Genomic DNA, 21,431 nt, shown 5'->3' with positions numbered 1-21,431 from the left:
CTAATCAATGAATTGCTCAAGTTTACATGAATCTGAATGCATGAAAAAACAATAGCTCCTATGATATGTATTTTTATAATTTGGAATATTTAATGTGATTGGATTGAATTGTTAAAATGGAAAATTTAATAAAAATTATTTTAAAAAACAAAAAAAAAGCTCAAAAGGGTCGGGAGAGACATTGTTTTATTTCTTTCTCAGTTACGCATATGTGTCACACAGCCGGCACTATGTTAGAAAAGGCATTTTCTATCAGTGGGTCATGCTGTGTGAAGCATCAATTATTCCTGAGTCACCAGTGATTGCCTAACTTTTTGCAATGTATCCTCTCCCAAACTTACACACATAATCTGAGAGGCTGCATTGAAAATGTGCACCAGAGATAGCCAACTTGGTGCCCTCCGGATGTGATTGGACTACATCAGCCCAGACCATTGGCCATGTTGACTAGGGATAATGGGAGTTAGAAATCCCAGTGCCATTTGCAGAGCACTGCATTGGCTACCCTGTCTGCCTTCTGATCAAATAGAAATGTTTGCTGCGGCAATCCTTTTCGTTGGCATCCGTCTGTCCCGAGAGACAACGGAGTGTGCCTCGGGGGGGTGAAGTTAAACTGGTGTGTTAGTGGCACTGACGTGATATCCCTGGAGTGTTTATTGAGGTCCTGGGCTGCCCAGATGACAAGACACACACCCTCTTGGCCTCGTTGATGTGGTATAAAGGAAAGCAGAGCAAGGCGTTTGGCACCAGTTTGGCTGCAGGAGTTGCCAGAAGGAAGCATATGAGGCGCCATCCAAATGCCTTAGGGCTACAGATTTGTGTAGGTTTATTCCTTAGGCCTGTTGTCTTTGTCCATGGAGTTTTCTTGGCAGGGATACTGGAGTGGCTTGCTGGTTCCTGCTCCAGGTGGATCACGTTTGGTCAAAACTCTCCACTATGACCTGTCCATCTTGGGTGGCCCTGCACGGCATAGCTCATAGCTTCTCTGAGTTATTCAAGCCCCTTCGCCACGGCAAGGCACTGATCCATGAAGGAGGATCTTTGCCAACAAAGATCTGCCAACAAAGGTCCGTCTAGTTAAAGCTATGGTTTTCCCAGTAGTGATGTATGGAAGTGAGAGCTGGACCCTAAAGAAGGCTGATCGCAAAGAATTGATGCTTTTGAATTCTGGTGCTGGAGGAGACTCTTGAGAGTCCCATGGACTGCAAGAAGATCAAACCTATCCATTCTGAAGGAAATCAGCCCTGAGTGCTCACTGGAAGGACAGATCCTGAAGCTGAGGCTCCAATACTTTGGCCACCTCATGAGAAGAGAAGACTCCCTGGAAAAGACCCTGATGTTGGGAAAGATGGAGGGCACAAGGAGAAGGGGACGACAGAGGACGAGATGGTTGGACAGTGTTCTTGAAGCTACCAGCATGAGTTTGACCAAACTGCGGGAGGCAGTAGAAGACAGGAGTGCCTGGTGTGCTCTGGTCCATGGGGTCGCGAAGAGTTGGACACGACTAAACGACTAAACAACAGCAACAATTCCTTAGGGTCCTGAACCACCTTCCGGGGAAGACCATTCCACTGTCAAACAGCTCTTACTGTCATATAGTCCTTCCTGGTGTTCATTTTGGATCTCCTTTCTTGTAGCTTGAAGGCACCGGTTCACATCCTACCCTCCAGAGCAGGAGAAAACAAGCTCACCTTGCAGAAGGAGCATTGCTTTCAAGAAATCTCGAAGCCTTGAACAAACGAAAACAAATGCTTCTGAATCTTCAGGTTACTGGAACAAAATTCCCTGCTGATCACAGGGACGCTGTTAGATCTGTTGTGTGTGTTCATGCAAATAAAGACATCTGTTATGATTCATGGTGCCACGGTGGTTTTATATATATAGATAATTTTAATTTTTGCAATTGTATGTTTTTAAAACCTTTTTGTTGTCTTTTAAATTGTTGCAACCCTTTGTGGGACCTTAGAGTGAAGGGCATGTTGATAATAATGATATCACAGTTTTGTTTATACCAACTAAGAAGTCCAGCTGAGTTCAAGGTATGGATGGATAAGATTGCAGCCTGAGAGTGATGAGCATCTCTTAGCTTCCAAAAACAAGCCTATAAATTATTTTTACTTATCGGTGTGTCTTATCGTGGGTGTAGAAAACCAGAGTTCTATCCGTGAAATCAGTTTTCTTTCTTCTTCTTTTTAAGAAACGCACATAAACATCTCATAAATCGCAGCTCTGCGTATGTTTCTTTACCTGCTTGGTATGTGATATAATAACACACTTTGGTGGGATGCTTTTTTCCAGGCCTTGCAAGAAGAGATTAAAATCTCAGGCAGCAAAATCAAGCTGAGTTACTTGAGCAGCCGTACGCCCGGCTACAAATCGGTCCTGAGGATCAGCTTGACCCACCCTACCATCCCGTTCAACCTCATGAAAGTCCATCTCATGGTAGCCGTAGAAGGACGCCTGTTCAGGAAGTGGTTTGCTGCCGCCCCGGATCTCTCCTACTACTTCATCTGGGACAAGACTGACGTCTACAACCAGAAGGTGTATGGGTTATCGGAGGCCTTTGGTAAGACTTCACTCTCCATCCCGTATCACATGAGCTTGCCTATCCATTCAATTGGCTGATGCCCTTTTGCAGCTCCCACCACCATCTGGCATACAGGAACACGCTAGAGCAGCATTTCCCAACCTTGGGCCTCCAGCTGTTTTTGGACTACAACTCCCATAATCCTCAGCTAGCAAGACCAGTGGTCAGGGATGATGGGAATTGTAGTTTGAAAACAGCTGGAGGCCCAAGGTTGGGAAACACTGCGCTAGAGCAGGCATAGGCAAACTCGGCCCTCCAGCTGTTTTGGGACTACAACTCCCATCATCCCTAGCTAACAGGCCCAGTTGTCAGGGATAATGGGAATTGTAGTCCCAAAACACCTGGAGGGCCGAGTTTGCCTATGCCTGTGCTAGAGGGCTTTTGCCGTCGCTGCTCCTGAACTGTGGAACTCCTTGCCCCAGGACATCCACCCGGCTCCCACCTTGTCGATTTCTTGGCACTTCTAAATACCGTTTTATGTTTTGCATGCCTTCGGCCCGGCTCATAACTCATTATTATTATTATTTTCCCCTGGTTCTTTTGGGTGTATGATTTATTCTTTTTAATCTGCTGCTCCTTGTTCTTCTTTTATGCTTTGCTTGGCTTGGTTTTGGGGAGGACTGATTGCTTTTAAACGTCTGGTGTAAGTCACTTCCAGGGTTTCTGTGATGGCGGGAGGGAAAGGTTGTTGTTGATGGTGACAGCCCCGCCCCCATCAAGTTGGAGAACGGGAGTGGGCTGGACAATCTTAGTTGCTTCCTCCCTTCCAAGTGGAAAAGCTGAGCCAGCCTACATCCACGACTTAAGCAATTATCATGGGCAGAGCAAGGAGTATTGCTCAGCCTGCTTTTTTTACCATTTGCTGGGAACTGGAGCTTGGAGCATGTGGCTGGCCACTGTGATAACAAGATCTGCCTTGGGCCTGATCCTGCAGCAACTTCCTTCTTTCCTTACACTCCATAACTGGGGTACCTTCTGTTGCCCCCAGACAAACATCAGCCTCCAGGCCCTGAGAGAGAGGGAGAAAGGTGTAAGAACTTCCTGACAGTAAGAGCTGTTTGACAGTGGAATTTGCTGCCAAGGAGTGTGGTGGAGTCTCCTTCTTTGGAGGTCTTTAAGCAGAGGCTTGACAACCATATGTCAGGAGTGCTCTGATGGTGTTTCCTGCTTGGCAGGGGGTTGGACTCGATGGCCCTTGTGGTCTCTTCCAACTCTATGATTCTATGATTCTAGGAGCTTTCCCCCACTAGCTGCTCACCTGCTTAATCTACACGTGGATTGTCCTAAAACACAGCATCTTTCTGCGTTTAGATCTTTCTCCTCCCGTCCTGCATTAGTGGGCTTCTCTGCCCACTAAAGCAGAAAAAAAGGCACAAAATGCAAATTGGAAGACCTTGAGCGTTCCGTGTCTAATAAACACGTCCCTGATCCGGCCGTTTTAAAATCATTAGCGCATTTGTTCAACACCTATTACTACGCTGACCTTTTTTATAATGCTCTGTAGCCTTTAAAGAAGGATGCTCTGCATGGATGTGACAATGTTTTAAATAAGTATTTGCTGTAGCCTGCAGAAATCCCCTTCTCGCCAACCCGGCCACCCAATTAGAAACCTCCGTTCTATGCTGAGCGTGCACTTTTAAGGCCATTAAGCTGCTGGTCTCCATTTCTCTCTGTCTCTCCCTCCCAGTATCGGTGGGCTATGAATACGAATCGTGTCCAGACCTGATCCTGTGGGAGAAGCGAACGGCGGTGCTTCAAGGTTACGAGATCGACGCTTCCAAACTTGGAGGGTGGTCTCTGGACAAGCATCACGCCCTCAACATCCAGAGCGGTGCGTCGGGTCTTCTTGGCCCCAGCTTCTTCCTCCTCCCCACACCGCCCCAACTTGCAAATAATAAAAATAGCACAGGGGTTGACACACTTGCACGGCAAGCGGTAGCTTGATCGCCATTAATAATTCAGCCCAAACGAGAGAGGGGGGTGTATACACAAAGTGTGCGCACAGACATACATTGCTAACAAATTATTTATTGCAACCTACATATGGTGCCAACCTCTTTGGGTGTGCATGCGGGGAGCGACTGGACTCTGCAAATCCCTTGCAAGCGTTTTCCTTCTGGCAGAGATTGCCCCGAGTGCCACCGTCCTTCTAGAGCAAGCATTTGAATTCTGGTGCGTCTGGGATGAGCGGAGGAAATCCAGGCACACGGAATGGGGGTGGCCAGCCTAGATTTCCCTGGATTTCCTCTGCTCACAACACACAGGTGCGTCCTTTAGAGGAACTGCATTGTAAAGAAGCCTGAGCAGGACTAGAGTGTGGCAAATCACAGGGGGACAGCAAGGGACCTGTCATGGGAGATCTAGCAGAGCAGTTGTTTCCTGCATGGCTGGTGGCTCACTAACACATAACTAAAAAAAGGTAAAGGGACCCCTGACCATTAGGTCCAGTCGTGGCCATCTCTCGGGTTGCGGCACTCATCTCACTTTACTGGCCGAGGGAGCCCGAGTACAGCTTCTGGGTCATGTGGCCAGCATGACTAAGCCGCTTCTGGCGAACCAGAGCAGTGCACGGAAATGCCGTTTACCTTCCCGCCGGAGTGGTACCTATTTATCTACTTGCACTTTGACGTGCTTTCAAACTGCTAGGTTGGCAGGAGCAGGGACCGAGCAACAGGAGCTCACCCGTCGCGGGGATTCGAACCGCCGACCAGGAGAGGAGATTTAGGCAGTCGTTGGGGACATTCAGCCTCCACATCTCCAGATCCTGTTTCTTCTAGCAAAGAGTTAACTTCACTTACACTGTGTGATTTATTGCTGGCTGGCTTCCTGACAGCTACCCTGGCTGCCGCCTCCAAATCCCTCGCAGCAGAGTCACCCCCGCTCTGTTTTGCTTTCTGTTGCTCTCCAGGTATCCTGCACAAAGGAAACGGGGAGAACCAGTTCATCTCCCAGCAGCCACCTGTCATAGGGAGCATCATGGGGAACGGCCGCAGGAGGAGCATCTCCTGCCCCAGTTGCAACGGCCTTGCTGATGGGAACAAACTTCTGGCTCCTGTTGCCTTGACTTGTGGCTCGGACGGAAGCCTTTACGTCGGGGACTTCAATTACATCCGTAGAATCTTCCCCTCCGGAAACGTCACCAACGTACTGGAATTAAGGTTAGGAGGGGATAGATCTGTCTACTACTGTGTCTCTTTTGAATTTGTGCATCCATTTAATAATAATGCCAGTGTGGTGTAGTGGTTAAGAGCGGTAGTCTCGTAATCTGGTGAACCGGGTTCGCTTCCCTGCTCCTCCACATGCAGCTGCTGGGTGACCTTGGGCCAGTCACACTTCTTTGAAGTCTCTCAGCCCCACTCACCTCACAGAGTGTTTGTTGTGGGGGAGGAAGGGAAAGGAGAATGTTAGCCGCTTTGAGACTCCTTAAAGGGAGTGAAAGGCGGGATATCAAACCCAAACTCTAATAATAATAATAATAATAATAATAATAATAATAATAATATTTATACCCTGCCCATCTGGCTGAGTTTCCCCAGCCACTCTGGACGGCTTCCAACAAAATATTAAAATACCGTAATGCATAAAACATTAAAAGCTTCCCTGAACAGGGCTGCCTTCAGATGTCTTCTAAATGTCAGGTAGTAGTTTATCTCTTTGACATCTGGTGGGAGGGCGTTCCACAGGGCGGACGCCACCACCGAGAAGGCCCTCTGCCTGGTTCCCTGTAACTTGACTTCTCGCAGTGAGGGAACCGCCAGAAGGCCCTCGGCGCTGGACCTCAGTGTCCAGGCAGAACAATGGGGGTGGAGACTCCCCTTCAGATATACTGGACCGAGGCCGTTTAGGGCTTTAAAGGTCAGCACTAACACTTTGAATTGTGCACGGAAACGTACTGGATCCATTTCATCTCATTTTTATGCTAAACTGTGGTTTTTCTTTTAAGCAACCCACACAAAAACCCATGTTTAAAATGCATATTTTTCTCTCTCTCTCGAAATGTGCATTTCTAAATGTATTTTATCCTAAAATCCAGAGAAGTGCAGAATCCGAGTGACTGTGACAACACTGCCTGCACATTCAAAATCTGCAAAGAGCCAGTTCCACAAGCCCACCAGTTCTGATAGCCAGCTTGAGCTCTGACTATCATGGGGTCCAGTAGCTAAGTGAGATCAAAACTTTGCAATGAAAGGATGGAGAGGGCAAATGGGGCACAGGGAAGGTTTTGCCTGAGAAGCTGAGCATCTCCTTGGCGGCTCTTCTGCCACGCTGCAAAATTAACATGCAGCCCCAAGGAAATGTCTAATATTGGAAGGGTAGCAGGGGTAATGGGAACATTAGAGAGTCATTCATAAGTAGGACAGCAAGTTAGCTGTGATTTATAGGTCCCAAACCTTCCTGAAGCTGCCTTCTTCTTCTTGGCCGTCCTACCAACTCCCTGCAGAACAGGAACAAGTTGGAAGGGACAGTGCAAGCCAATGGAGAGCTCTGCAGATTAATAATAGTAATAATAATAATAATAATAATAATAATAATAATAATAATAACAATAATAAATAATTTTTATTTATACCCCGCCCTCCCCAGCCAAGGCCGGGCTCAGGGCGGCTAACAAGCAATAATAAAAACAAGTTGAATGAATACAACTTAAAAACAAGATTAAAATACAACATTAAAATATTGAAACATCAAAATATTAAAATGTAGCCTTATCGCAGGAGGAGAAGGAAAAGAAAAAAGAAAGAGGGGGAGGGAGTCAAATTGGCTCCAAGCGGAACAACTCTGTCTTACAGGCCCTGCGGAAAGAAAACAGATCCTGCAGAGCCCTGGCCTCATGAGACAGAGCGTTCCACCTGGCCGGAGCCAGTGTTGACAAGGCCCTGGCTCTGGTTGAAGCTAATCTAACTTCCTTAGGGCCCAGGACCCCTAGGGTGTTGCTGTTTATGGACCTTGAGGCTCTCCGTGGGGCATACCGGGAGAGGCAGTCCCGTAGGTACGAGGGTCCTAGGCCTTGAAGGGCTTTAAAGGTTAAGACCAGCACCTTGAACCTGACCCTGTACTCCACCGGGAGCCAGTGCAGCTGGAAAAGCACTGGGTGAATATGCTCCCATGGCAGAGACCCTGTGAGGAGCATCGCTGCAGCATTCTGCACCCGCTGGAGTTCAGTAAGTTCATAGAAGCGGGCAGGAAGCCTCTTTAGGGATTTGAGGGTGCGCTTTCTGCCGTCCGACATAATGGAAAGGTGACCTGCCATCGGAAAGAATTCTCCCCCTCTGTACTTCCCTTGTGTCCATATTAGTGGAACGGCAACAGCGCTGAGAAGCTGCCAGAAAGATCTGTCCTTGACTCCCGCGGCTGTCTCGAAAACGCAAGCCGTAGAGGGTTGGGTTTCAATATTGCGCAGCAGCAGAATCCAGCGCAACAGTTGTGCTTTGCAGAAACTCCTTGCACGAGTGTTTGTGCAACCTGCTGTTGCGTTCTCTTTGTGCAACAACATCCCAGCAGATCAAGTAGTACACTTAAGGTGGCTTTAGTGTAGTACGAATGCAACCCATAATGTCCACACATTGAGTCTGGTGCTTCTAAATTAGTCCAACCCCAGAATTGGCCCTACTAAACATCTTCCAAGACAACAATGCCCATTTTACACCACAAAGGACTCATAACCCACCTACTCTCAGCAGCCAGAAGCATCATAGCCAGACATTGGAGAGACCTGTCAGGAGTAAGCATGGACCAATGGTACCAAATAGTATGGGAAACAGCCCTACTAGAAAAATTAACTAATAAACTGAAACTGACACGGGGACAAACAGAAGAAGATGCCTTCACCCCGGTATGGCTCCCCTTTATCACATACACAGCCCAACAGGACAAGGACAATAATCCACCAACAGCATACAAATCAATATGGCTAACCTGATCCAAAACACCCACCCGCCCCACTCACACACGAAAACAAAGATCACCACAGCCAATCACAAGCAAACAATCACACCCTAGGCCAACCCCAACCTCTCTCACCACCAAAGGAACACAAGTGAACAACACAAGCAACGCTGACACCAAACTCTACATACATTAAACATAATAGAAACACCGCCACCCGACCCCACCCCCATCCATCTTCCCTCTCTCCACCCCCCCCCCCTTTCTTTTTTCTTTCTTTTTTCTTCTCCCCCTAATGCCTCAACAAATGAAACGGATTTGTAAAAATGTTACATGGGGGGGGAGGTATACGAGGCATTACACTTACTTCTGTAAAACAAGAAAATCCTTAATAATAATAAAAAAGAAAAGAAATTAGTCCAAACCAGACAGGAGCCTCCTTCCAAATTTCCTTTCCTAAGCACTCAAGATCCAAAAATTCTGGAAAGGAACTGTTGCCGTCTTTTCCCACAGCCCAATTTCAAGCTAATGCTTGCTTCCTTAGTTAGCATTTTAAAAATAATAATGCAGGGACAAAATTGCAGGCACATTAAGTGGTATAAAACCACTTTGAATATGGTGTTATTAAGCATCCGGTGTTCAGGACCTGGGACTCTTAGAAACAAAAAATCTGGACTGAGACTGCTTTGGGTAAAGAGGTTTGCTTTAGAATAGTTTCCTTGCCCATGATTCCATGCAAACTGCAGCTCTTCCTACCATAATTCTCTGTAAATCCTGGGGTGGACTAGCCTATGCTTAGCTCAGGTCTGGTCTGGATCAATCCTGGTCTAGACTTTACAAAGCCATTCCTAAATCAGATGAGATCATATCAGTGGGAGAGACATGCTCTACGTGCAATAGGTCCCAGCGTCAGTCCCCAGCACCACTCCTTCCAAGTAGGCAGCAAGTGTGAGAAAGACCCTGGGGAGCTGTTGCCAGTCAGAGCAAACAACACTGGTCTAGGTGGGCAAATAGTCTCAATCACTTTAAAGGCAACCTTCTGCCCAGCCCAGCCGCCCCCCCCAAATCCTTTCCCAGATCCTCAGAAGAACAACTTACTTCCTTGCCTCCAAAGTAGGCATACTCTGGTATGAAAGCAAGCCGTTTCTGTTTCTTTTGTGCTTAAACACCCAAGGACCAAGGAATTATTCAAGGCCCACAGACTGGCTGGTCTCGGTTAATGGCCATCCGGGGAAACTCTGGCTTTTTGGAGGGCGCAAACATTTTTTTAAAACTCTGTGCCTTTTTCAAAGTGTGTTCCCTTGGAGGGGACTGCCATTTCAGTGTGGTTTCTTTGTGGGAAGCCCTGTTTTCCAGAGGGCTGTAAAACGGGGTTTCAGAAAAGGTTGCCGAGAGGGAACAACGACAAGAACAAAAAGCAGCCTCGACATCAGCGTGGCTCTCCCCCCTCTCTCTCCTGTGGCTGCTTTTTGAGCCTTGCTCAAACGTTTATTTTTTTTAAAAACACACCAACGTGCATTGTTGCCGTCAACGCTGCAGCTGCTAAATTGCCTTTCTGTAAAATAGAAGAAGCACGCTGACCGGTGGTACGAACACGAATGCTCACAGTATGGGGCCTGTTTGCACAGCTGTTCTGTGCATTCACGAGGACACGGCGGTGAAAGGTACCCGGTCCACCATGTGCAAGGAGGGCTGTATGAGTCGTCCCTAAAGCGCCAGGGAGATCTGTCTCGAGAAACGACATCTCGAGACGGAGGCAACCGTGGGAAACGCAGACCCCATGACAACTGCTCTGCACCCCTCTGTACCTGAGCTGCAACTCCAAAGTTATCCAGGAGATCACTTTCTCTCCTCCGGCCCCCCAGTGATGGGCAGCAGCAACGTATAAGGCAGCTCCTCTGACAAGTAATCTCCATTATGAAATGTATCAGTGTCAGGCTTGCTAAATCTTTATTTATTATTGCCTTGTACAATGTGGTTGTTACTGTCAAGTTTTCAGCCTGCTAATAATGCTTCGGAGCTCAGCCGCTAACCTCTCTCTCTCCTTTCTCTCTCTCTCTCTCTCTCTTTCCTCCTCCTCCTGTCTTGTTCTTCTTCTGCTTTCCTGCTCTTCTGTCAGAAATAAAGATTTCAGACATAGGTAAGCCAACAAGCGGACAACCGTCACTTTCTCTCCCTTCCTTCGTTGCGTGTTCTCTCTCGTTTATTACTTCTTGCCTGTTGAGCTATATGTAGATGGTTGGGTTTTTTTACATGGTGTATGGATTATTTGTCAAATGATATTTTATTGCACACAAATTACAGTGGATGCTCAGCTTGCGAACGTGATCCGTGCGGGATGCACGTTCGCAACCCGCAGCGGTGCGTCTGTGCCTGTGCAGGTTGCGATTCGGCGCTTCTGTGCATGTGCGATTAAGCGCTTCTGCGCATGCGCGGCCGCCGAAACCCGGAAGCAACCCGTTCCAGTACTTCTGGGTTTCGGCGGTCCGTAACCCAAAAAAACGCAGCCTGAAGCATCTGTAACCCGATGACAAAACATGCCTTGCAAAGAGGAGTAGAGAAATGCATGCAGGATAACCGCTACTAGCCAAAATGGCTGTATTCTGCCTCCACTATTGGAGGTGTTTTGGCTCTGAATACCACTTGCTGCCCATCTCAAGTGGAAGGAGTGCTCATGTCTGGCTTTCCATTGACATCTGATTGACCATTGTGAGGACAGGATCCTGGACTAGATGGGCCATTCGGTCTGATCCAACAGGGCATTTTTTTATATTCCTAGGTACTTTTCTAAAATCATGCCCAGGGCATGCCAAGATGATGTGCTTTCTGCACTTCAATGGTCTTTTCTGCCGGAGAGAAATGTTTGGAAGAGAGATCTCTTACTCTCTGGTAGCAGAGTTAAGCACAATGGCCATTGCTCCAAACACATTAGAACTTGGTTAGAGCTACATCTGCCCTCATCCACCCATAAATGGACACTCCCCACAAAAATACCTAGGTTAGAATAAATCACAGAGATTTCAGACTGCTTTGGGTATCAAAATGTTGCATTTGTTTACGACGCTGTTGTATGGGAATCCAGATATCTTAAACCACTTATGCAGGGAAGGGAATCCGACTTTCCTAGCACAAATAAATATTTGTTGTTGCTGGGGGTGGGGAATATGATCCTCTGTTGTGTGTGTGTGTGTGGTGCTTGTGTGCCTATTGAGACATAAGTGGGAAAATATTTTCAAGGGAGGCCCGTCCCACCAAAGCCTCACTTACTGGGGTTGGGTGGTGGTGGCTTCCAGCAAAAATTTGCCGGGGTGGGTAGGCCACCCACAGGTCGCCGCCCCACAGGATTTTGCCACCCAAGGCAGCTGGTTCATTCCACCCCATATGCGGGCCAGACCTGAGGGTTTTGGTCCCCCATAGTTACATAAAAATGTGGCCGAACTCCTTTTCCTTTTTTAAACTCTGCGCTGATTGAAATTTGGTCGGGCAGCCAGATCAAATTAACTCAAGAGGTGGACCTGGCCCGCCGGCAACTACCTGCCCGTCACTTTTCTGAGGTGAAAAATGCTTTTTCTAGAAGGCCGCCAGGGGAGACTTGCCGGCACCTGTCACTCCTCCACACCTGAAGTGGTTAGAGGGGTCACATTGTCCAAATTGTCTGTGTGTCATTGTGTGTAAATCACCGCCACGGCCTCGTCCAATTTGACGAGAGGCTCCGCGGAAAGTGCTTTTGAAAGTCTTGGAGGCGAACAAGGTGCTGGGGAATGTCAGCCGGTGGTTATTAATGCCTCTCCGGCCCACCTCCGGTGATTATGAGCCGCTCAAGAGCTGACTGACATTCAGCCGAGCCTTCCTGGAGAAGAGCGGCGAACTCTTGGGGGCCTGATAAAAATGGATGGCAGATTCCCACAGGGCACCTTCCCCCCAACACACACACACAAAGTGGATTCTCAGGTTGAGTGACGGGCAGGTAAATGAAATAATACCCTGCCAGTTTGCTGTCATCGAGAAGGAATACAGATGGAGCCCAAACTGCCATCCCGAGTCGCTGAAGGTCAGAGTATTTTATTTAGCAAGAATCAGTGTCATCGTGCGCAGATGAAATCTGCTCAGACTTTAATAAGGTAAAATCACAGGGGGATATTCTGGGATATATCAGATAGGTCTTCCCACAAACAGCCCTCTCTTCTGCCCAGCTCCCTCGCTCTATGCAAAAGGTACCAAGTTAATTCAATAGGCAGGGCAGAGGAGAGGTGTTATTATATATTTTTTTTACAAATTGAGGGATGCAGAGCATTTGGGAGACAGGTGAGAGAAAAGGGCAAGGTTATGTAAAATGGCCGTTTCTAGCAAGGTGCATGGCATGAGACTTGAATGAGCCAGGTGGGACGCTAGCTAGGTAAGTAATTTGCAACATGTTCTTTGGGTGGGTTTTGTTTTTGTTTTTACAAAATTAAGGCAGTGGCCGGACTTGCATGCCATGATAGGCCAGGGTCCCTGACTGAGGCCTCATCTGCACTATAGATTTAAAGCAATATCATGGCACTTTCAACAGCTGTGGATTCCTCCAAAGCGGGGATCAGCAAACTTTTTCAGCAGGGGGCCGGTCCACTGTCCCTCAGACCTTGTGGGGAACCGGCCTATATTGGGGGGGGGGGGGAGTGAACAAATTCCTATGCCCCACAAATAACCCAGAAATGCATTTCAAATAAAATGACACATCCTACTCATGTAAAAACACCAGGCAGGCCCCACAAATAACCCAGAGATGCATTTTTAATAAAAGGACACATTCTACTCACGTAAAAACATGCTGATTCCTGGACCGTCCACGAGCCGGATTTAGAAGGCGATTGGGCCGGATCCGGCCCCCGGGCCTTAGTTTGCCTACCCATGCTCCAAAGAATCATTGGAGCTACGGTTTGCTAAGGGTTCTGAAAGTCACTGGGAGACTCCTGTTCCCCTCAATAAAGGGCTTATCTGACTTAATCTTTGTTCCATATTTCTAGGCACAGGTTTGAGCTTCCCTGCCACTTTCCCCGCGAAAACCTGAATTGCCATTTGCTCCGATTCAGCAGTAGAGATCAGGCTTTCTTGGGGAAAGGGGTGGGGTTAAACAAACCAAATAATAATAATAATAACACGCTTGGAGACGAACCAGGAAAGTGTGGATCTCTGCCTAGCAAAATGTGAGGCGAAAGATAAGTGCGGATAAGCCCATAATCTACAATTCTCAGAGATCTTCAGAAAGAGGGTTGGAGCAGGGAGGCTGGTTTCTCAGGGAGCAAAAGGCCACAATCCCAAGTTTGGATGTAATAGGAAGCCAAGCGTAATGATAGCCTCCTAGTTTGTTTTCACCTTCTTTCTCCAGGGAAAGAGCAAAGTGGGAAAGATCCAACGGCATGCACTAGCATGCTGTTATGCATAATAAACCGAGGTTATTGTAATGTGTGAACACAGCCACTGGACTGGGCGCTCCACATAACTCTGTGAGCATCCCGCCCTTTGTCTAGTGACATAATCTCAAGGAATGAATAAGGATCAGATCAGAGCTACACACAAATAAAGTGAGACCTGAATCTCGCAAGTCTCACTCTTGTGCCTCAGCTTTCGGGGGGAGAGTCTGAAAAATATTGCACGGTACATAAGAGCCAAGGGTCAGGGGACAAAAGTTCATTGTTCCTCCTCCTCCAGTAATGGGAGCACATTCTGCCTTTGCCCTCAGGCAACGTGTGAGCTTCATTTGACATCGCCCGTATAGCCAAACCTGATTGGCTGCATGGTGCTGTGACATCATCGCACCTCCATCGGGATTCCGGATTGTCGTCCTGAGAATGTAGGAACAAGTTCAATATCCCACCCCCTTTGTTTTTGCAGCCATAGCCCCGCTCATAAGTATTACCTGACCACGGACCCCATTTCCGGATCCATCTACCTCTCCGACACCAACAGCCGCCGTGTCTTTAGAATCAAGTCGATCACCGTTGTGAAAGACGTTGTGAAGAACTCGGAGGTGGTGGCCGGAACAGGAGACCAGTGTCTTCCCTTTGATGACACACGCTGCGGAGATGGTGGAAAAGCGACGGAGGCCACGCTCACAAACCCTAGGGGTAAGAGGGCCGTTCCTTAGCAGAATGCGGTGGCTTCAAAACAGGCAGGTTGGGTTGACCTAGGAGGTTCAGGTTGTTTTACTTTTAAAAAATGGGGAGACCCAATGCCTTTGATCTTTAGCTGGCAGCCCTGCAGATGTAATTTTAGTTGATGTATGTCAAGGGCTCAGCCAAGCAGAGTTTGTTCACTTCCGAATTATCTCGTCACTACATGTAACACGGTTGCTGCAAAAGTCCTTATCCCAGCCTTCCAGGAAGTGGGAGAATCTTTTAGGCTGCCTGCAGGGCAACCTTGACAGGTGGGAGGGGCAGCCCCACCTGCCAATCACATCATGTGATTGCGCCATAGTTCCCTTGAGCCGTAGTTACGAAGTGCCTGACAGCCATGCATTGATGCCAAACACATTTTCGGAACAAATATGCATTTGTGTGTTGGTGTGTGTGTGTGTGTGTGTGTGGATAGAGATAGATAGATAGATAGATAGATAGATAGATAGATAGATAGATGATAGATAGAGATAGATAGATGATAGATAGATAGATAGATAGATAGATAGATAGATAGATAGATGATAGATAGATAGATAGATAGATAGATATAGATAGATGATAGATAGAGATAGATAGATAGATAGATAGATGATAGATAGATAGATAGATGATAGATAGATGATAGATATAGATAGATAGATGATAGATGATATAGATAGATATAGATAGATAGATAGATGGATGATAGATATAGAGGAACGCGGGTGGCGCTGTGGGTTAAACCACAGAGCCCAGGACTTGCTGATCAGAAGGTCGGCGGTTCAAATCCCGTTGCTCGGTCCCTGCTCCTGCCAACCTAGCAGTTTGAAAGCACGTCAAAGTGCAAGTAGATAAGTAAGTACCGCTCCGGCGGGAAGGTAAACGGCGTTTCCGTGCGCTGCTCTGGTTCGCCAGAAGCGGCTTAGTCATGCTGGCCACATGACCCGGAAGCTCGGCCAATAAAGCGAGATGAGCGCCGCAACCCCAAAGTCGGTCACGACTGGACCTAATGGTCAGGGGTTCCTTTACCTTTATAGATATATATAGTGAATTTCTTTCTGCGCAGTTATCCAAGCTGGGTTTGTTTCCTCTTCGCAGGCATCACAGTCGACAAATTTGGGTTCATCTATTTTGTGGATGGCACCATGATCCGGCGCATCGATCAGAACGGGATCATCTCAACGGTGCTTGGTTCCAATGACCTAACATCCGCCCGGCCTCTGAGCTGTGACTCAGTCATGGATATATCCCAGGTATTTAAGGCCCCTTCATTCCTTCTCCACTGTCAAAACTGTGCGTCATCTGCCATGGCAGAACTTCTCCATCTCTTGTCTGGCAAGCCAATTACCTTTTCCTCCTCCAGGCACCTTTTCCTTTCAGGCTGCGCTGCCTCCCCACATTCTGTTACAGCACCTTCTCGCTCAGAAGTTGGAATGTTTATGCATATTCTATCGTCGCCGTTTAGTAATTGAGGCAGTGTGCAGAGCGTGCTAAAAACAACAACTAAACAGCAATTCAGAACAACTCCAAAAAAAATATTAAAAAATAGAATATACATTTTTTTTAAAGAAGATACAAAAAATTGAGGTTTTTCATCCAGCTGGAAAATCTTACTGATGCAGAGAAAAAACAGATACTGAGCACCTGTCATGTATCGACAGGAATGCTTTTCCACATTTGCATTTGCAGCAGGCTTCTGACATCTTGGGAACCTACAGACTTTCCTACAGACTGCAGTGAGTCACCTTCTGAGTGTATAAAGCAAGGCATCCCCAAATTTGGCCCTCCAGCTGTTTTGGGACTAAAATTCCCATCATCCCTGACCACTGGTCCTGTTAGCTAGGGATGATGGGAGTTGTAGTCCCAAAACAGCTGGAGGGCAGAGTTTGGGGGTGCCTGGTATACAGTCTTGAGCTACGTAAGACCTTTTATGTTAATATCAAAATCCTGAACTTGGCCTGGCAACAGATTGGCAGCCATTGCAAATACCACAAGCAAGGTGTCTTTGCACCAGTTTGCCCCTTGATCTGCCCTAACTGGCCTGCAGACAGCCCCCAAGAGCAACCCCACATGAAGGGCATTGCAGTCATCTGACCTTGAGGTTGCCAACGCATGGGCAACTTTGCTGAAGCTATTGCGTGGCATCACTACAGCTCAATAGGAAACTGTAATGGTTCTAGGGGTTGCTCGTGCGTAAGTTGCCGCCACTCCTGGCTAGGTTACCTGGTTGAACCCTTTCTGCCTGGACAGCCTCAAGTTTCGTGGCTGCCTCAGTCGCTGGCAGAATCCGTCAGTAGGCGTTTCTTGAACCTCTTCCAGCATAGAAGCTGTTTGACGCCCAGTCTTCTCCTACTCTCCCTGCGCGGAAGTCTTCTGCGTAGAAAGGGTGTGGGCAGCGGAGGACCCGTACTCTCTCCGCTGGTCTCCGGCGAGGAGTCCTGGAGCCACCTTTCCGATTCCCCCGTCTGCCCCCCTTCTCCACTGGTGTTACGCTGATTTCCTTCCCCTGCGGATGGGCTGCCTCTCTCCCTGCTGGGACCCTCTCCGCCATCCCTCTGGAGCCTTCTCCCCACCTCCAGCTCCGATGGCAGTTCCCTGACAGAAACGCTTCCGCAAAGGTTCTCGTGGGCTGCCACAACTCTGCTCATTCCAAAGTGTCCACCACGAATAAATCCTCTTCATTCCTGTCTCACGACCTTCCGATATCTTCATTTTTGGCCTGTCTGCACTGAAATCAGCATTCTGCAATGTTTTTGGAAAGAAGGTACATGGGAACTCTCAATCTGCTGTACCCTCAACCTGCAGTGATGTAGGGATTCCCAGCTGTATCATCACACATTTGCAGTCTGGGAAACCGGATTATCCGGCTGAGTGCAGAGGTCTTCTGGGAGCGGAAACAGCCTGATTTGTCTCCTTATTCTCAAGCCACTTCCTGCGTTCCAAGCTGGGCTTTAAATGTCCCTTTTGACTGTAAGCACTCTGGACAGCATCTTTGTCACATCGGAACAGCAACTGGCACACTGTGTGCACACAATCAATATTGTGGAACTGGAGACCTGCAAATATTTTGCTGGTTGTGTCAAATTCATATGCATTTTTATTTCCTTTCCTTAAGTTCATCTTTTACCTGCATGGACCGTTCAGCTGCCTGTCCCCTAGTGTTCATGAAGTTGTTGTTGTTGTTTAGTCATTTAGTCGTATCCAACTCTTTGTGACCCCATGGACGAGAGCACGCCAGGCACTCCACTGCCTCCCGCAGTTTGGTCAAACTCATGCTGGTAGCTTCGAGAACACTGTCTAGCCATCTTGTCCTCTGTCGTCCCCTTCTCCTTTTGCCCTCCATCTTTCCCAACATCAGGGTCTTTTCCAGGGAGTCTTCTCTTCTTATGAGGTGGCCAAAGTATTGGACCCTCAGCTTCAGGATCTGTCCTTCCAGTGAGCACTCAGGGCTGATTTCCTTCAGAATGGATTGGTTTGATCTTCTTGCAGTCCATGGGACTCTCAAGAGTCTCCTCCAGCACCATAATTCAAAAGCATCAGTTCTTCAGTGATCAGCCTTCTTTATGGTCCAGCTCTCACTTCCAAACATCACTACTGGGAAAACCATAGCTTTAAATATACGGACCTTTGTTGGCAAGGTGATGTCTCTGCTTTTTAAGATGCTGTCTGCTTTTTAAGATGCTGACCAGCCATCTTGTCCTCTGAGAGCAAGTGTGGTGTAGTGGTTAAGAACAGTAGTCTCGTAATCTGGGGAACCGGGTTCGCTTCCCCGCTCCTCCACATGCAGATGCTGGGTGACCTGGGCCAGTCACACTTCTTTGAAGTCTCTCAGCCCCACTCACCTCACAGAGTGTTAGTTGTGGGGGAGGAAAGGAAAAGGAGATTGTTAGCCGCTTTGAGACTCCTTAAAGGGAGTGAAAGGCGGGATATCAAATCCAAACTCTTCTTCCTCTTCTCTTCCTCTTTGTCTAGGTTTGTCATTGCTTTTCTCCTAAGAAGCAGGCGTCTTTTAATTTCGTGACTGCTGTCACCATCTGCAGTGATCATGGAGTGCAAGAAAGTAAAATCTCTCACTGCCTCCATTTCTTCCCCTTTTATTAGCCAGGAGGTGATGGGCCCAGTGGCCATGATGTTAGTTTTTTTGATGTTGAGCTTCAGAACATATTTTGCGCTCTCATCTTTCACCCTCATTAAAAGGTTCCTTAATTCCGCCTCACTTTCTTATTTGTCTTGTTTACTTTTCACCTGCAACAGCTTTTGCCAACCTGGGCCTTCCAGGGATTTTGAACTGCTGCTCCCATCGCCCCCAGCCAGCAGGTCGGATCTGATGTTGTAATCTAAACATCTGGAAGACACCAGGTTGGGGAAATTGTTCCGTAGTAACGAAAAAGCCCATTCCTAGCTCTTGTTCAGGTTTTCCCCTCACCTTCCTTTCTCATTCGCTTCTCATTCTCTAGCTTCTCTGACTCCTCTTTTTCTTTTCTCCTCTGCCTCCTTGGCTTGTTGTTGTTTAGTCGTTTAGTTGTGCCCGACTCTTCGTGACCCCATGGACCAGAGCACGCCAGGCACTCCTGTCTTCCACTGCCTCCCGCAGTTTGGTCAAACTCATGCTAGTAGCTTCGAGAACACTGTCCAGCCATCTTGTCCTCTGTCATCTCCTTCTCCTTGTGCCCTCCATCTTTCCCAACATCAGGGTCTTTTCCAGGGAGTCTTCTCTTCTCATGAGGTGGCCAAAGTATTGGAGCCTCAGCTTCTGGCTTAGATGAGCCTTTTGCAGCTGCCTTCTGACTTTATCCCCATTTCCTTTGCCTTGTCTTTTACCACCTGCCTTCCAGTCTTGAGATTCATCTCAAGCCATTTCACTTTTTCCAGCCACTGAACTGCTTTGTCAACGTTCCGCCCTCAGAATATGAGCATTCTCTGACATCACTGCAGCTCAGCCAATGGCTAAGCGACTACTGCAGTTGGCAATTTGTGTCAGAGAGAGAGATAGAGAGATGAATCAATATATGATAGTATAGGCCAATGGTTGCCATTAATTTAATTTGATTTTGAATTGATTTTAAAATGAATTGATTTTAGAATGCTGTGTTGCTTTTCTAGTTGTTAGCCGCTCTGAGCCTGGCTTCGGCTGGGCGGGCGTGTTATAAATAATAATAATAATAATAATAATAATAATAATTATAATTATAATTATTATTAGGAGTCAGCATATACATCGCAATGCAGCCTAAATTCAAAATGGCTTCAGGTCTTCCATTACATACACAATTCATTTGCTCATCGGAAGTACTTTTTCTTCCCGTATGTGTCGGAGACTTCCTAAATTGGACACAGTGCATTTTGGAGTGGGACTGGTTCAAATTAATATCTCAGAAACAGTGGTTGAAGTCTGTTCTGCCCAAATTATCAACAGCAGGAAAACGAAGAATCTTGAATTGCTTCAGATTGCAAATGGCTTTCATGCTGGGCTTTTTCAGTCCAGCTGCTCAATTTTTATTTTTATTTTTTTATATAGGGAAAAAAATCTATTTTGACACCTGCATTTCTTAGCACAAGGTAGGCAAGCTGATGCTGCTCAGGGCTCGGTTTTCAGGGGCACTGTCCGTCCCGATAATCAGCACCAGCCTGGAGCCATAACCTCTAAATCTGCCAGGGGTTGCACACCTCAAATAATTATTATTACGGCTTGGGGGATGAAACTTTGTTCTGCGGAACCACAGTTCCTAGCTGGAAAGCTTGAGCACTGTAAGTTAGGCACAATGGAAGTCAATGGGGTTTTTTCTTTTCTTTCCACAACCACCCATGCAATTTCCAGGCATCCACCTGGCACCTGTTCCTTTGCTTCTTTCTCCCCCTAATTTGAAAAGATTGCTCCCGCTCCATTGTGGCAGCTACCCCACCGTCTGCCATTTATGAGCGGGATAAAAATTACAGCCCTACAAAAGTCACCTGCCTGGTGGACCAGAGGTAAAGTTTGATTGTTAAAAAAAAAAAAAAATCTGTCTTGGAGAACATTGTGGTTTCCCTTCTGCAAGCAGGGGCCTGATATATACTTAGACTTGTGATTTCCTCCACCATCTCTCCACTCAAACTAGATTGTTATTTTTTAAGTCCTTTAAGTTACAGACGCTTCAGGTTACAGATGCTTCAGGTTACAGACTCGGCTAACCCAGAAATAGTACCTCAGGTTACGAACTTTACCTCAGGATGAGAACAGAAATTGCACGGCGGCGGCAGCGGGAGGCCCCATTAGCTAAAGTGGTACCTCAGGTTAAGAACTGTTTAAGGTTAAGAACGGACCTCCAGAACGAATTACCGTATTTTTCGCTCTATAAGACGCACCAGACCACAAGAAGCACCTAGTTTTTGGAGGAGGAAAACAAGAAAAAAAATATTCTGAATCTCAGAAGCCAGAACAGCAAGAGGGATCGCTGCACAGCGAAAGCAGCAATCCCTCTTGCTGTTCTGGCTTCTGGGATAGCTGCGCAGCTTGCATTCGCTCCATAAGACGCACACACATTTCCCCTTACTTTTTAGGAGGGAAAAAGTGAGTCTTATAGAGCAAAAAATACGGTAAGTTCTTAACCCGAGGTACCACTGTACAGCTTGTTTAGTTATCTGCTGAGCCTTTGGAATGGCTGCCTCTAGACCTCCTCACACCAGCCTTCCCTGGGGGAAGCAGCTAGAGAAGGTGCGCAGGGAATGTAACACAATAATAGCTCTGATGTGGCCTAACTTGCCCATTGATCCTTTCTTCTTTCTCCACAGTAGCCAGTTTTGGGGGAATCCCACAGCAGGAGTGCCAACTTGGCCCCGTG

At 47.3% G+C, this 21,431-nt stretch overlaps 1 protein-coding gene across 14 annotated transcripts in view; it reads left to right on the top strand.

Annotated features, from left to right (window-relative positions):
• Positions 1-21,431, top strand: part of TENM4 (teneurin transmembrane protein 4) — a 636,641-nt gene that overhangs the window by 578,182 nt on the left and 37,028 nt on the right. For 10 of the 14 annotated variants that reach the window (XM_083435956.1, XM_083435948.1, XM_083435952.1 and 7 more), the window contains 6 exons: positions 2,299-2,566; positions 4,275-4,418; positions 5,496-5,745; positions 10,593-10,613; positions 14,348-14,580; positions 15,709-15,863. In XM_083435956.1, coding sequence (XP_083292082.1) covers positions 2,299-2,566; positions 4,275-4,418; positions 5,496-5,745; positions 10,593-10,613; positions 14,348-14,580; positions 15,709-15,863 — 1,071 coding nt within the window. The remainder of the gene's footprint in view (positions 1-2,298; positions 2,567-4,274; positions 4,419-5,495; positions 5,746-10,592; positions 10,614-14,347; positions 14,581-15,708; positions 15,864-21,431) is intronic. The other 4 variants (XM_083435951.1, XM_083435958.1, XM_083435957.1 and 1 more) reach the window with 1 other exon arrangement.

This window comes from Podarcis tiliguerta (assembly GCF_965153285.1).
Source record: "Podarcis tiliguerta genome assembly, chromosome: 4".
In the NCBI taxonomy this organism is placed as follows: Eukaryota; Metazoa; Chordata; class Lepidosauria; order Squamata; family Lacertidae; genus Podarcis; species Podarcis tiliguerta.
The sequence above is the reverse complement of the archived record's forward strand: the minus strand, read 5'-3'. Positions and strand labels throughout refer to the sequence as shown.